The 12957-nt window shown below is 34.1% G+C and overlaps 1 protein-coding gene across 5 annotated transcripts in view; it reads left to right on the top strand.

Annotated features, from left to right (window-relative positions):
- The window catches only part of LOC123676671, a 61542-nt gene extending 48823 nt beyond the window's left edge, over nt 1–12719 (top strand). For 4 of the 5 annotated variants that reach the window (XM_045612765.1, XM_045612768.1, XM_045612766.1 and 1 more), the window contains 3 exons: nt 1338–6262; nt 8948–9456; nt 10159–12719. In XM_045612765.1, coding sequence (XP_045468721.1) covers nt 1338–6262; nt 8948–9456; nt 10159–11376 — 6652 coding nt within the window. In that variant the 3' untranslated portion in view covers nt 11377–12719. The remainder of the gene's footprint in view (nt 1–1337; nt 6263–8947; nt 9457–10158) is intronic. The other variant, XM_045612770.1, reaches the window with a different exon arrangement.
- Nucleotides 12720–12957: the final 238 nt, after the last annotated feature.

A 12957-nucleotide genomic window follows, 5' to 3' on the forward strand; every position in this document is an offset into this window, starting at 1 on the left:
TTATCTGTTTCATAGTTTTCGTTAGACAAAAAAAAAGTCGTCAATATTTTTCTTGCTTATCAGTAAAATTGTTAGTTTGTATTAAATTGGTTCTGGAAAAATTCCATTAGACGAAGAAATGCCTCATAAAGAAAATGCTCAAACGGAAGACATACAAAAAGCATTTGTGATAAATCTAGAAAATTATAAAACACTTTTGCATAACAAAAAGACACCTGCCAAAAAGTCTGCAAAAGACAAAGCCCTCAAAGAAATAACCAATAGTTAGAACAGACATACAAAGAACCACTCAGATACTAAATAAGATAATAAATTTTATTATATGAAGAATGAGAATCCAGTTATTCAAAAAGTTGCACTGAATAATTTTCTACTGCGTATTCCATCCATTTTCAGGAACTACTTCAAAGTTTAGTAAATACTTCAATGTTTCAAAAGAGTGCTACTTGATATAGTAGCTTCCGGAAATATCACAAGTATCTACTTCGAAATGTAGTACCTTCTAAGTTTGACTGTTTTGAGTCCCTATCTATTCTGTAGAAAATGTCAAATTCTAGCATTAGTATGTACTTCATTTTTATTCATACCATGAAATGGTTTCGTAGGATATAATTTTAATATTATGTACTAATAATGAATGTTTGAAATCTTCTGAAGAAAAAAATTCAAAATTTTTTAAATTATCAGTTCTCGATGCTTCCTTGACAGAATATAAATTAACATTTAGTAATAAAAAGTATAAAAAGATCATAAAAGTTTAATGAGTCTTCTTGATAAAGGATATTTAATATAAATCAAATAATTTGACAACTTTGTGTCTAATCCTCCACAATAATATATCTGTATGATATATTTAGTTTATTTTTATCTTGGAATATATTCCAATTCTCAAAATGAAAAATTTAATAATCAACCTAAAGAAAAATTCAAAATGACTAAAACTGTACACATTGAGTAAATGGTTAATAAATTGAACAACTAAATTAACATAAAGACTGTCTTTATGTTAATTTAGTTGTTCAATTTATTTTATGATAATAATAAAGAAAAAAAATAAACATAAAGACTGTCTTTATGTTAATTTAGTTGTTCAATTTATTAACCGTTTACTCAATTTGTACAGTTTTAGTCATTTTGAATTTTTTTTTTGGTTGATTATTAAATTTGTCATTTTTAGAATTGGAATATATTCCAAGACAAAAATAAACTAAATATATCATACAGATATATTATTGTGAAGGATTAGACACAAAGTTGTCAAATTATTTGATTTATATAAAAAGATCATTAGGATACAAGATGGTGTTCAGTATTAATACCACTTTCCTTCGTTTCAGATATTACCCAACGCCTTTACCGCCTTCAAACTCGACATACCCGCCCAACTACCCTCACCGGAACATTCCCGCTCAACAGTACAACTACCCCAGTTGCAACTATCCCAGAACCGCCCAGATGAACTCCGCAATAGGCCGTTACCCCATGAACGTAGAAGGAAACATGTCGCCTCGGAGATCATACCCCGAAAATATAGATATGGGCATGAACTTCCCCCCGGTACCCCAAAAAATTTCAACGAACTACCCCAACTATCCTGCCTATGCTCAGCACTACCAGCAAAGAAGAACCCCTGCGGTCCCGCAGGAATATTACCATCACCAGCAGCTCCCCCACTCCAGGCCGCACGCTCAGTACATTCCCAATCATCACCCCCAAGAGATGCCCGAAAATCATGTGGCCTCGAACAACATCAGGCAGTACCTGGAGAACTGGGCGGAAGAAGAACCGTCGACGGAGATCCCCGAGAATCCTAAGTATATTTCTCGCCTGGGTCGCGAAGAAGCCAACGAGGTGTACGTTATTAATGCTTCGGAGTTGCCGCAGTACCTCGAGAACGGGGTTCCGCTAATAGCGTCTGAGAACGGACAGTATATATTCAAAAGTAACGTTTCCATCGACAATACGGGCACTATCAAGATTTTAGATAAGTCTGTTGAGAATAATATCTTACCGACGGATGCTCAAGATAGGGTCGTCAGTCTTCATATCATAGAAAACCCAAAGACTGACTGTTTGGTCAATAATAGAGCATCGAATGTGAATGCGGAACATCAGGTGGCCACGAACCAACCGGCAACTTCTATTAACGTTACAGCTACAACCCCTAACAATTCCAACATGAATAATTCAACTCATCGCCCCTATAACCAATCTGGATACAACGTTAATAGGATGAACATGGTGCACCACGTGTCACCAATGACTCAAAACCCATCTCAAAACTGCGATACCTCCATTAACCTAAGTTTACACCACAACGCCACCAATTCTTCCCAAGAAATAACCAATCGGACCAATTGTAGATCCCCGGAGAAAAATAAAACCAACACCGATAACGACCAAATGAAAATGCAAGTGTTGTCTTACAATGAAGTGCCTCAAAATTCGTGTATAGTAATGCCCTCCTCCCAAAATAGGCTGAATTTCGACGAATCGTTGCTACCAAATCCAGTGCCTTGTGATTCTAAACAGAAAAAAGATTTCGAAGTGAGAAATAACAATAATGACGCAAACTCCGTGATCTCTAACGTTATAAACGAAGAGGCAATTTTAAAAGAGGCCCATGAGGAACTAGATAAGATCGTTCAAGATACTTTGACATCGACCAATATGCATATACCTCTTGAAAATTGCGAAAAGAACCAATTGTCCAAAATCGAGGAAAATTTGAATTCGAGGATTCCAGACTTCCTCAACCTTGATTTAGATTCGAATTCTAAAGACTTAGGAACAACCCCATCGACAGAAACGCCAAGGGATGATCCTGTAGAAAATGAAGCCATAATTGATTTAAGTACTAATTCTAGAAGGACTGGTAAAATCGAAAGCGAAGAACAAGAAATACCCAGTACGATTTCTTGCTCACCCAACCAAACAGAAGAAGAGGAACATGGGAAGAAAAATGAAGAAATGAATACGGATGAAGTTCAAACAGAAATTGTGGATGAAGAGGAAGTTGCATCTACTATCAAGCATATGCCTCTGATTTTTGATAGTTCGGAAGATCCTGAAGCGCAGAAAAGCGAAGAAAACCAAACAAGCCTTTTCGAAAACAAATCAGAGAATGAACACGAAGAAAGTAATGTAACTCTTTCTAAAATAGAAGACGAAAAGAAAAAACCGGAAAACAACAATGAAGAGAAGACTGAGTTTGAAATCGAAAAACCTAAAGATATCATCTCTGGAAGTTTAGATACAGAGCCTCAACCATTAGAATTCTTAAAGAAGGAACAATCTGTAAGGACTGCTAAAGAAGTAGGAGGAGTAAGAGAAAAACTCGAAAACGAAGAAACTGACCCACAGATTCCTTTATTACCTGAAGAAATACGAAGTGAAGAGGATGGTCAGTCGAAAGAAAGATCTCAAACGGAAAAAGATATTTCCGATGTTAATTGTAAAAAGGAAGATGCAGAAATTATAATTATGAATGAGGAAACTCAAACAACTGTAACTGAGGAACAGGCTACGGAAGATAAAGAAGAAGAAAATTCTTTGAGTCAGACGGAAAATTCGGAGGAAACTAATACTTCAGAGGTTGATGTTTTAAGGTTCAAAAGAAAACGTATATTTTCGGTTGACGATATTATATATCGCATTGGCTCCACAATTAATCAAATACAAAAGAATGTTAGTGAACATGATAATGAAAATGAAGAAACGTCGAATACTGAATGTTTGAATGAAAACTGGACTTCTCAACAAGGAACCGAAGAATTAAGTGAACCAAAACAAGAAAACGAAGGGGAAAAAATCGTAGAAGAAATCAAAGAAATAGAGATGTTATCAAATGAAACAGATGAAGAAAAAAATTGTTTAAACAATGAAGATGAAAAAATTCGCAAGAGTACAATTCAAGGTTTCAATGATGAACCAGCAGAAAAAAAAATTAATATGGACTCTTCTTCAAATAGAAATGAGGTTTTCCAACAAGAGCAAAGTGTTTTTAGCCAAAAGGATAATCAATCAACATTTTCTCAACATTTGGAAATGACAGAAAATTCTTCCTCTCAAATTGAAAATGAAGTTTCTCAATCAGCCCATTTGGAAAAATCGAAAATAGAAGCAACTAATTTAATCCCAGAAACAGGAAGGAACAATGAAAAAATTAGTGACGTTTTCAATAAATCTGAGGATGAAGAATTAAAAAAGAATCAAAACATTGTCTCGTTTGACGATTCATCTCTTGAAGGAGCATCATATGAAACTTCTCATCAACAGATAGAAAAAAAACACTCCATTGATGCAATTGGAGAAAAATCTGATAATTTTACTGTGCAAACTCCACAAGAACTGGCATCTGGGGAAATCTCGGATAATCTTCATTCATCTGAATCGAAAGAAGCAGTACAAATAACGGAAGAGAAGGGAAACGGAAATAGAGAAGAAGAAATTAAACCGTCCAGTGAAGATTCCTCAAGTGAAAAAACCAACCAGACAAAAACTTCCGAACAAAGCTGTTCATCTGAGAACCTTGATGTAGAAACAGAAAATCGCAAGAGAAGCCTACTTGAAACTGATATGCAAAATGAGTATCAGCAAGATGAGGAAATAGTCGAAAGAATCAGTAAAAAACTCAAATTTGATGATTTTCAAACTAAAGAAGATAGTAGAGACCAAACGACTATCCCAAAAAATGAAATTAGTGCTAAAGAAGAAAAACCATGCCGATTTTCAGTAATTCAAAGAACTGAAACGTTACATAAGGAGCCAATTGTTTTGATAGAAAAAGTATCTGAATCTTCTAGTGCTGAAATAGTCGTTCAAGAGGAGGAAAGTTTTAGCAGTACTTTCACCCCCGAAAAAGAGGCAATAATCGAATCTACTCGAAACTTAGACTCTCGAAGTAATGAAGAAACGGAAGACATTTTATTACTCAATGATGAACTAGATGAAACGTTGAAAGAAAGAACTGCGGAAATCACTGAGGAAAAGATGGAAGACAGCAACACAACATTGCAAAATAAGCATTCCAAAGAAGATACAAGTTTCGAAGAGAGGTTCATAGATCCACTACTGAAAACAGATTCATTTAAGAATGACCGACAAGAAGAAAAAACTCCAACAGAAACCGTCCAATATAGAAGTGTACTTAAAATAGAGGAAAATGCCGTTCTTCTTGAGATTTGCGGTGAATTGGTAGAAATATGCGTTAACCAGATCAATGGTAGAAAGGTTATAACTGTATTGCCGATGTCCACCACTGCCACAGTCGATATAAACGATAATTACGAGCAAGCAGAACGTGTACACCACGAAGATATCACCATCTCAAATTCCCAAATCGAGTCCGAAATGCCAGAGCTCCATGAAGAAACTTCAGAACACCTCAGCGAGGAAAGTGGAGAGAAAAAATTGCCCGTCTTGGTGAAGATGATCAACTCTTCGGAGGACGAGGAGAACATACTAAGAAATGAAGAGATAACGAGTACGCAAACTGAGACAGTGGATAGTATACACAACAACGACGACGAGATATTCGAAGACATAATACTGAACGAGAATGAGATAATAATAGGAGATGAAAGTTTGGAAGAAGAGATTAATTTGGACCTTAAAGGCGACAGTGTAGTTTTGGAGGAGAAACCGATGTTTTGCACCAAAGCAGCCAAAAAAATTTATGATGACGTATCAGTGCCAGTACCACTGAAGACGCACAGTACCCTTAGAGACTTCAGAAAACTCAAAACTAAACCCGAGTCACAGCCAGCTGTAAAGAAGGAAAACGACGATGAGATGAAAGGTTCAAAGTACAGTAAAGGTTCCAAACGTACTTCTACCAGACAAAAAAACGTTTCTGAACTGAAGGAAGAGTCACAGGAGGCCTTGCTAGAGCTCATCAAACAGAGGAAAATAAGAAAGGAGAAAATGCGTCTGAAATACTCCCAATATGAGGTGAAAGATCCGGAAGTTTCAGATAAGGCGTCCCTTGAATGTGACAAGATCAGACAAGAAAAAGAAGTCAAAAGTGAAATCAGAAAAGTTCATAAGATGCAGACGGACGTCATGAAGGTGGAGAAGAATCAAGTGAGCTCCATTGTTCATAAAGTTAGGAACAACAGTGAGATGAAGAGAAAGGAAAATTCAGATATCAAGACGAAATGTAAAGATAAAATAAGAAGAAAATCGGTTGAGGAGACTAAAGAGAAGTTCCAGCTTATAGCCTCGGTCATAATAAAGGAACCATGTTTCAATTTAGATTCAGGTGAGTGATCAGTAAAACATATACCTACTTATTAATTTCATCAATTCTCCGAATCGTTTCTTATTGGGCTGACATCGTTTTTCTGTCAATGTCGTTTTGAGGTTAAATCAAAAGTCGATCAACTTTTGACAGAACAAATGAATATTTTAAAATTATGCCTTTAATTGGTCAATTCTTTGTATAGTGCCACCTTAAGGAAGGAAAGAGACTTATGCGGAGCGCCAGAATTATCTTAAACAAAATCTAATCGGTGAACACACCAGTATTTTAGACATCTTACTTAGTTATTGTTTAGATGTCTAAAACACTGATGTGATTACTTACTCTTGGAAAACCTTAAGATTAAATTGGCCTCTTTTGAAGTGACCGGCCTTCTTAGATTTTAATGTTAATAGTCCCTTTTCACTTGATTTCCGCATCGTCTCTTATGGCGCTAACGACATATTTCTCGTATGTCATTTTTAGGTTAATGAAAATCAGCTAAACGACTTTTGACAGAACAAATGAAAATTTTAAAATTATTTCGTCTATTGGTCAATTCTAAGATGCATAGAAACCATCTTAGTCAATTTGCAGTGACTTATAGGGTATTCGACTGGCTCCACCTTTCCGAATTAATTCGACCAAATTATGTCATTTAGCTCTACAGAAATTCGAATTAATTCGCACTGGTGCAGCCAGTCGAATACGCCATGAATGAAACGCAGTGGTGACAATACGTTCAAACTGAGCCTAAAATCGGCGAATGGCAAGGCTTAACCATATAACTTGAGAATACGATTGACTGAACAGAACCGACACTTCGTCAAAATTAAAATTATTGGGCCTGATAGATTTGTAAAGGGTGTTTTTTTTAGAGCTATAGAACTTTAAATTGCAATAAAACAACCATGGATTATTCGATTGACATGAATTTTATTTATCCGCAAGATAAGATTATCTTGCGGATATGTAATGCGACAAGATTCTCGCATTACATTTTAAATATGATTTCTGGCATATGACCGCCATGGCTGGCTCGGATGTAGTCCAATCTGGACGTCCAATTTTCGATGACTTTTTCCAACACATGTGGCCGTATATCGGCAATAACACGGCGAATGTTGTCTTCCAAATGGTCAAGGGTTTGTGGCTTATCCGCATAGACCAATGGCTTCACATAGCCCCACAGAAAGTAGTCTAGCGGTGTTAAATCACAAGATCTTGGAGGCCAATTTACAGGTCCAAAACGTCAAATTAGGCGGTCACCAAACGTGTCTTTCAATAATTCGATTGTGGCACGAGCTGTGTGACATGTTGCGCCGTCTTGTTGGAACCACAGCTCCTGGACATCATGGTTGTTCAATTCAGGAATGAAAAAGTTAGTAATCATGACTCTATACCGATCACCATTGACTGTAACGTTCTGGCCATAATCGTTTTTGAAGAAGTACGGACCAATGATTCCACCAGCCCATAAAGCGCACCAAACAGTCAGTTTTTCTGGATTTAACGGTGTTTCGACATACACTTGAGGATTAGCTTCACTCCAAATGCGGCAATTTTGTTTGTTGACGTAGCCATTCAACCAGAAGTGCGCTTCATCGCTAAACAAAATAAAATGGACGTAGTGCGCGATACGTATTCCGCACAGAACCATTAGTTTCGAAATAAATTGCACTATTTGCAAGCGTGAGTCTATTCATGATCAATTGCCAAACCAAACTGAGAATAAATCACTTGACAGCTGTTAAATCGGTCGCCATCTTGAACAGTAATGCCAACTTAAAGTTATATACCTCGAAAAAAAAAACACCCGTTATCTAGAACAAATTTATTAAACTCAAGGATACCTACTACAGTGACTCGATAAAATGCCTAACATATCGAATAAATCCCAATAATCAGGTAAACAGAGAATGTAGACAAAAAACCGCCATATTTTCAGGCTCAGAAACCGACAGCCAATCAAAAACGATACAACTCGTGTTGCCACTGTTTTATTAAGTCACTGTAGGTCAATTCTTTGTATAGCACCACCTCATGACCTCAAGTAAGAAAAGAGACGTATGCCGAGCTGAGACACCAGAATTATCTCATACAAAATTTGATCAGTGAACACACCAGTTTTTTAGACATCTTACTTTGCATTTACGTAACATCAAATAACACATATGACGTACCTATAGCAATTAACAAGATAATAGTTGTATGTTTCAATTGAATCGATTGTGAAGCATTGGCATAAACCTTATCTTCGTTGTGGCTCCAAATAAAAAAGTCTGAAGGTGTTAAATCACAAGATCACCTCACATCACGGGGGAACGTTCAAACAAGATCAGCAAAAATTTCACCTTCAATACATTTTGTGAAAACCCATATTAATGAACGCCAAAAAAAATGACGTCCCAAAATGGCGGAATTGTCCACATTTTCAGTGTTTTGAATATCTAAAAATTCCTCCCCCCCAAAAGTGGGGCATGGATCCGCACCTGTTCAAATAACACTCAATATCATGGGGAATATAATTATGATTTCGAAATTAATTTTCCACTGATTCTTATGACGTAGTATCATTTATCTAATTCACATTGACGATTTTTCATTAAAAATTTGTGACCTTAATTATTTCTAAATAACTGAATTCATTATAACATCCCAAAAATATTTAATTGACACAAAATTAATTATCTCTTTCCTTTTCAGAAAAACAAAAATTAGAAGAAAAACCAACAAGTACATGCCACATTGACTCCAACCATTCAACATTACCAGAAGACTTTTCGGTCCAAAATTTTCAAGATGGTCATTCATCGAAAATCACAGATGTCACAAAGTACTTGAGCATCCAAGAAAAGCATTCAAAATTTCCGAAAATATCAGCACCCAGAGATCTCTCGTTAACAAAGAACATCAACGAACACTACCTTTCAAGAAAAGATCATTCAAATTTGAAGAAGAAGCTCAGCATCCAAGAGTACAACAGCAGAAAGAGAAAAATGGAGGAAGCGAAAGTTGCCACTCATGATAAGGTTGTGAAGAAAATGAGGATGGAGGAACCGCGAAAAATGCAAAGTGTAGAGGAGAACCATGTTAGACCGTCCACTATTTACTCAGGAAGGCAGTTCGAGAATATTTCGAACTGCGTTAAGGATCCCAGAAGGCTTCAATTCATTAATTCTGGTCATTCTGGAATGTTAAGAGCCAATTCTGAGGTGATTCACTGAAAATTACATTTATGTATTTGCAAAAATATTAATAACTATATTTTAGAACATTATCAAATAGAGCTCATGTTGATGAAGAATTTCGCTGTCAGATTGAATGTCAAAATTAAAGATGTAGTCTTTTTGGCAATAAAGCTGACATTTCATTCACGTCTGTGATATATATCTATAGTTCTCTATAATCTTTGGACTTTTTCTTGTGTTCATTTGATTTCTTCTGAGATGTACTGATTGGAGATAAACACTTGTCGAAAAAGTTGCTCTTATAAACTTTTGGCACCTCATTTTTATGTGGTTATGATGACTCCTTGTGTATATATGTATTTTCTGTATACCCTTGCATCATACTTTACCTTTGGACTCTCTAGTAATAAGTAGTATTCGAAATTCTTTTCGATTTCTATGATGGACTTGATATATGAGTTTCATGTGTTTATGTGGTTCAAAAAGGCCTTAAAAACTTTTTGACCACGTCATTTTTATGAACGAAACTTCATTTATTTGAATAAATGCCCCTAACATATATATTTGTATGTTCGATTTCATCAGTCTTTACATGATGGAAATTCATTTCAAGATGAAATATATAACTTTTATATATTTTCACCATTTAGTATGAAAATTTTCACAATTGTTTACCCACAACCATTTCTTCATCAGATGGATTTACCAACTGTCTGTTTGTTTCAGGACTCAAGTTCTTCAAAAATGTCGAATATATCACCTCTTCGATCTCTTTCAACTGAAACTATCTCAACTCAATCATCAATTATTATAGACTCTCCGCTCAACAAAACTTCAACTAATAACCAGTTGAAAAACTACACTATTTCAACTCCTGAAAAACTCCTCATTGAAGTAAATGAATCAAGAATAATAGATGCAACAAACAGGAGATTATCTACAGAAACAAGCGATAAAAAGGATCAAAAGATTAGAAGAAAAGTTTCCTTTGACGACAATGTGCAAATAAACGAAATACATACTACACAAACCAAAGCTATCAGAATGAAACAGGACTCAAATCCCAGTTGCTGTGAAGTAACATCTTCATGCTCTGATAACTTTGATGAAAAATCATATCCTTTATGTGCCGATAAAATAGAAAAAACTGGTCAAGAAAATCAAGATAATTTAATTAAGAAATTTCAAAGTGCAATAATGATACAGAATGATTGGGAAGATTCTAATTCACCGAAAGACTGCATAACTGACGCATTCGCTGATAGTTTCTTGGATAAAACCAAGTTAGAAACTCTGAAAACCACAACAAAGAGTAAACTAATAATAGATATCAATGATTTTGATACAAGCGAATTAAAAAATTCATATAAAAATAATTCAGTCTCGTGTGAAGACGGTTTGAAAAATTACAAAGAAGAAGTTGATTTGAAACTAAATTCTTTGAATATACAGATACCAAAGACTACAAAAAACAGGGTTTTCAATGAAGATGACTTACTAATGCATAAATTCCTAAGGAAAGAACAGCTTAGTTCAGAAGAAATCAAACAGATTCGACGAATAATATATTACAAGAAAAAAATACAACAATTAACACAACAAAACTCGAATAGTAATATTAGAATGGCAGAAGAAAATTATGAGATTAAGAAATCTCCAGAGAGTTCATCAACCAAAGAACTAAAACTGCAGTTCAAAAAAGTAGGTGGTATAGTGAAAAAGAAAAAGAAGAGGTTCAGAAATTTGTACTCTAACAGTCCTGATACAAGTGAAAATGAACTTCAAGAAACTGCTGGAGAGTTTTCCGTATATGAAGGAGAGAACATATCTGGTGTAAAGTTAATATTTAAGAGAAAAACAGACTATTTAAATCTTCAGCCAGTTGTTAAAATACAAAGATGTAAGTATATAGATTCTATGGCAAAAAATTTGAAATATGAGTGAAATTTTGTACTAATCAGGGATCAATTAAATTTTAGAAAGCCTTATCATATATTTATATGTGAATGTTTGAACTCACGTGATAATTTTTATTTTCTCTTTAGAGAACCACTAAAGTTTCATAGGAAATGTACCTGTTTGTGAAAAATTACTTTATAGAATGTACAGAGGGGATATTATATAGTATAAAAATCATTTCACCTAAGTAAGTTTAAAAAATATATATATATATGAAGAGTAATCATTTTGATACAGGGTTGTAAATAGAAAAACACTGAGTTTAATGCCTATATAGTTGTCTCAATCCACTTTGAGAATTTGTCTCTGAATATTCACATCAGCTATACAAGAAAAGGAATTTGCATGGATGGTTAAAAATCATTTTTTTCTTCACTGTCAATGGACAAAAAATTTTATCTTTTAATTCAAGACTTGCAAATCTTGTTTGGCATTATCAATATGAGGCATTCAAAATGTGATATCCACAATTGAAAATAATCAGTTCTTTGATCTCAACATAATTACTAAAAAAACATGATGAGAATTGATATTTCAGTCCATACTCAACTTTTTTTCATAGAATTTATTATTTCCAGAATTATACAACTCAAAAATGTGGCTTAAATGAAGGTTCAGTATTAAAGAATCGCCTTATCATTAAATCAGCTTCATATTTTTTGAACGCTTTTTAAAAAAATATTCCATATATTACATTGGAAGAAAATAGCCTTAAAAATTTCATCCAACAGTTTTTATGAAAAATTGTTTTATTGTAAAATGTATAGAGTCAAAGTTGTTAGATTCATTTTTTCAGAAAAATTTAACAATTGTTGATAATGTTCAAGAAGAACAATGAAAAAGTACTAATAGTGTTTTGTGTGAATTTTTTTATAGGAAATATACACCAAAGAGATTTCTTCAACCTATAGTTTGAATAATTATCAAACTTGTTTTTTTTTGTTATCATTCATTTGTATATAAGAATTATATTGTTGTAATGTATTTGACATGTTTCATTTATATTTGCAAGTTTTATTGTAAATTTTGCATATGTACAGTTATTTTTATTGGGGTATATCGAATTGATAGGTCAATTATTTCATAAGTGTGAAATTTTTCCTTCAGGTTATTGTTAATAAATTTTTCCTATAGTTACCTATATATACACTGGATCTAAGAATGTTACACATTTTAGTCAATTTTTTATGTATTTGTATACAGGATATCAGGATATTAAGTTTATATATCGGAGTGCCTTCAAGCACGTTTGTTGTTGTTTTTTGCCATGTAATGTATGTGGATTTGTTTCTTTTAAGCACTTGTGTTAATAAAATAATGCAAAACTATTTAATGTTTTTTTTCATATGAATAACTTCTAGTCTCCTACCTGGTACTTAAGTACATAAAAAAAATAATTCTAGCCTGCCAAAATTATATTAGGGGCAATTCATTTCAATTTAATTTATTGGAATGTTGGAAAAAGTAATCTAAGTAATTTTTGACCAATTTATATGTATAGGTATTGGTAATTCACTTTCATGAGCAGTCCTCAAAAGGAGATATATTCAATAACATTTGGAAGAA

The sequence above is a fragment of the Harmonia axyridis genome, chromosome 3 (genome assembly GCF_914767665.1).
Source record: "Harmonia axyridis chromosome 3, icHarAxyr1.1, whole genome shotgun sequence".
NCBI classification, from domain to species: Eukaryota; Metazoa; Arthropoda; class Insecta; order Coleoptera; family Coccinellidae; genus Harmonia; species Harmonia axyridis.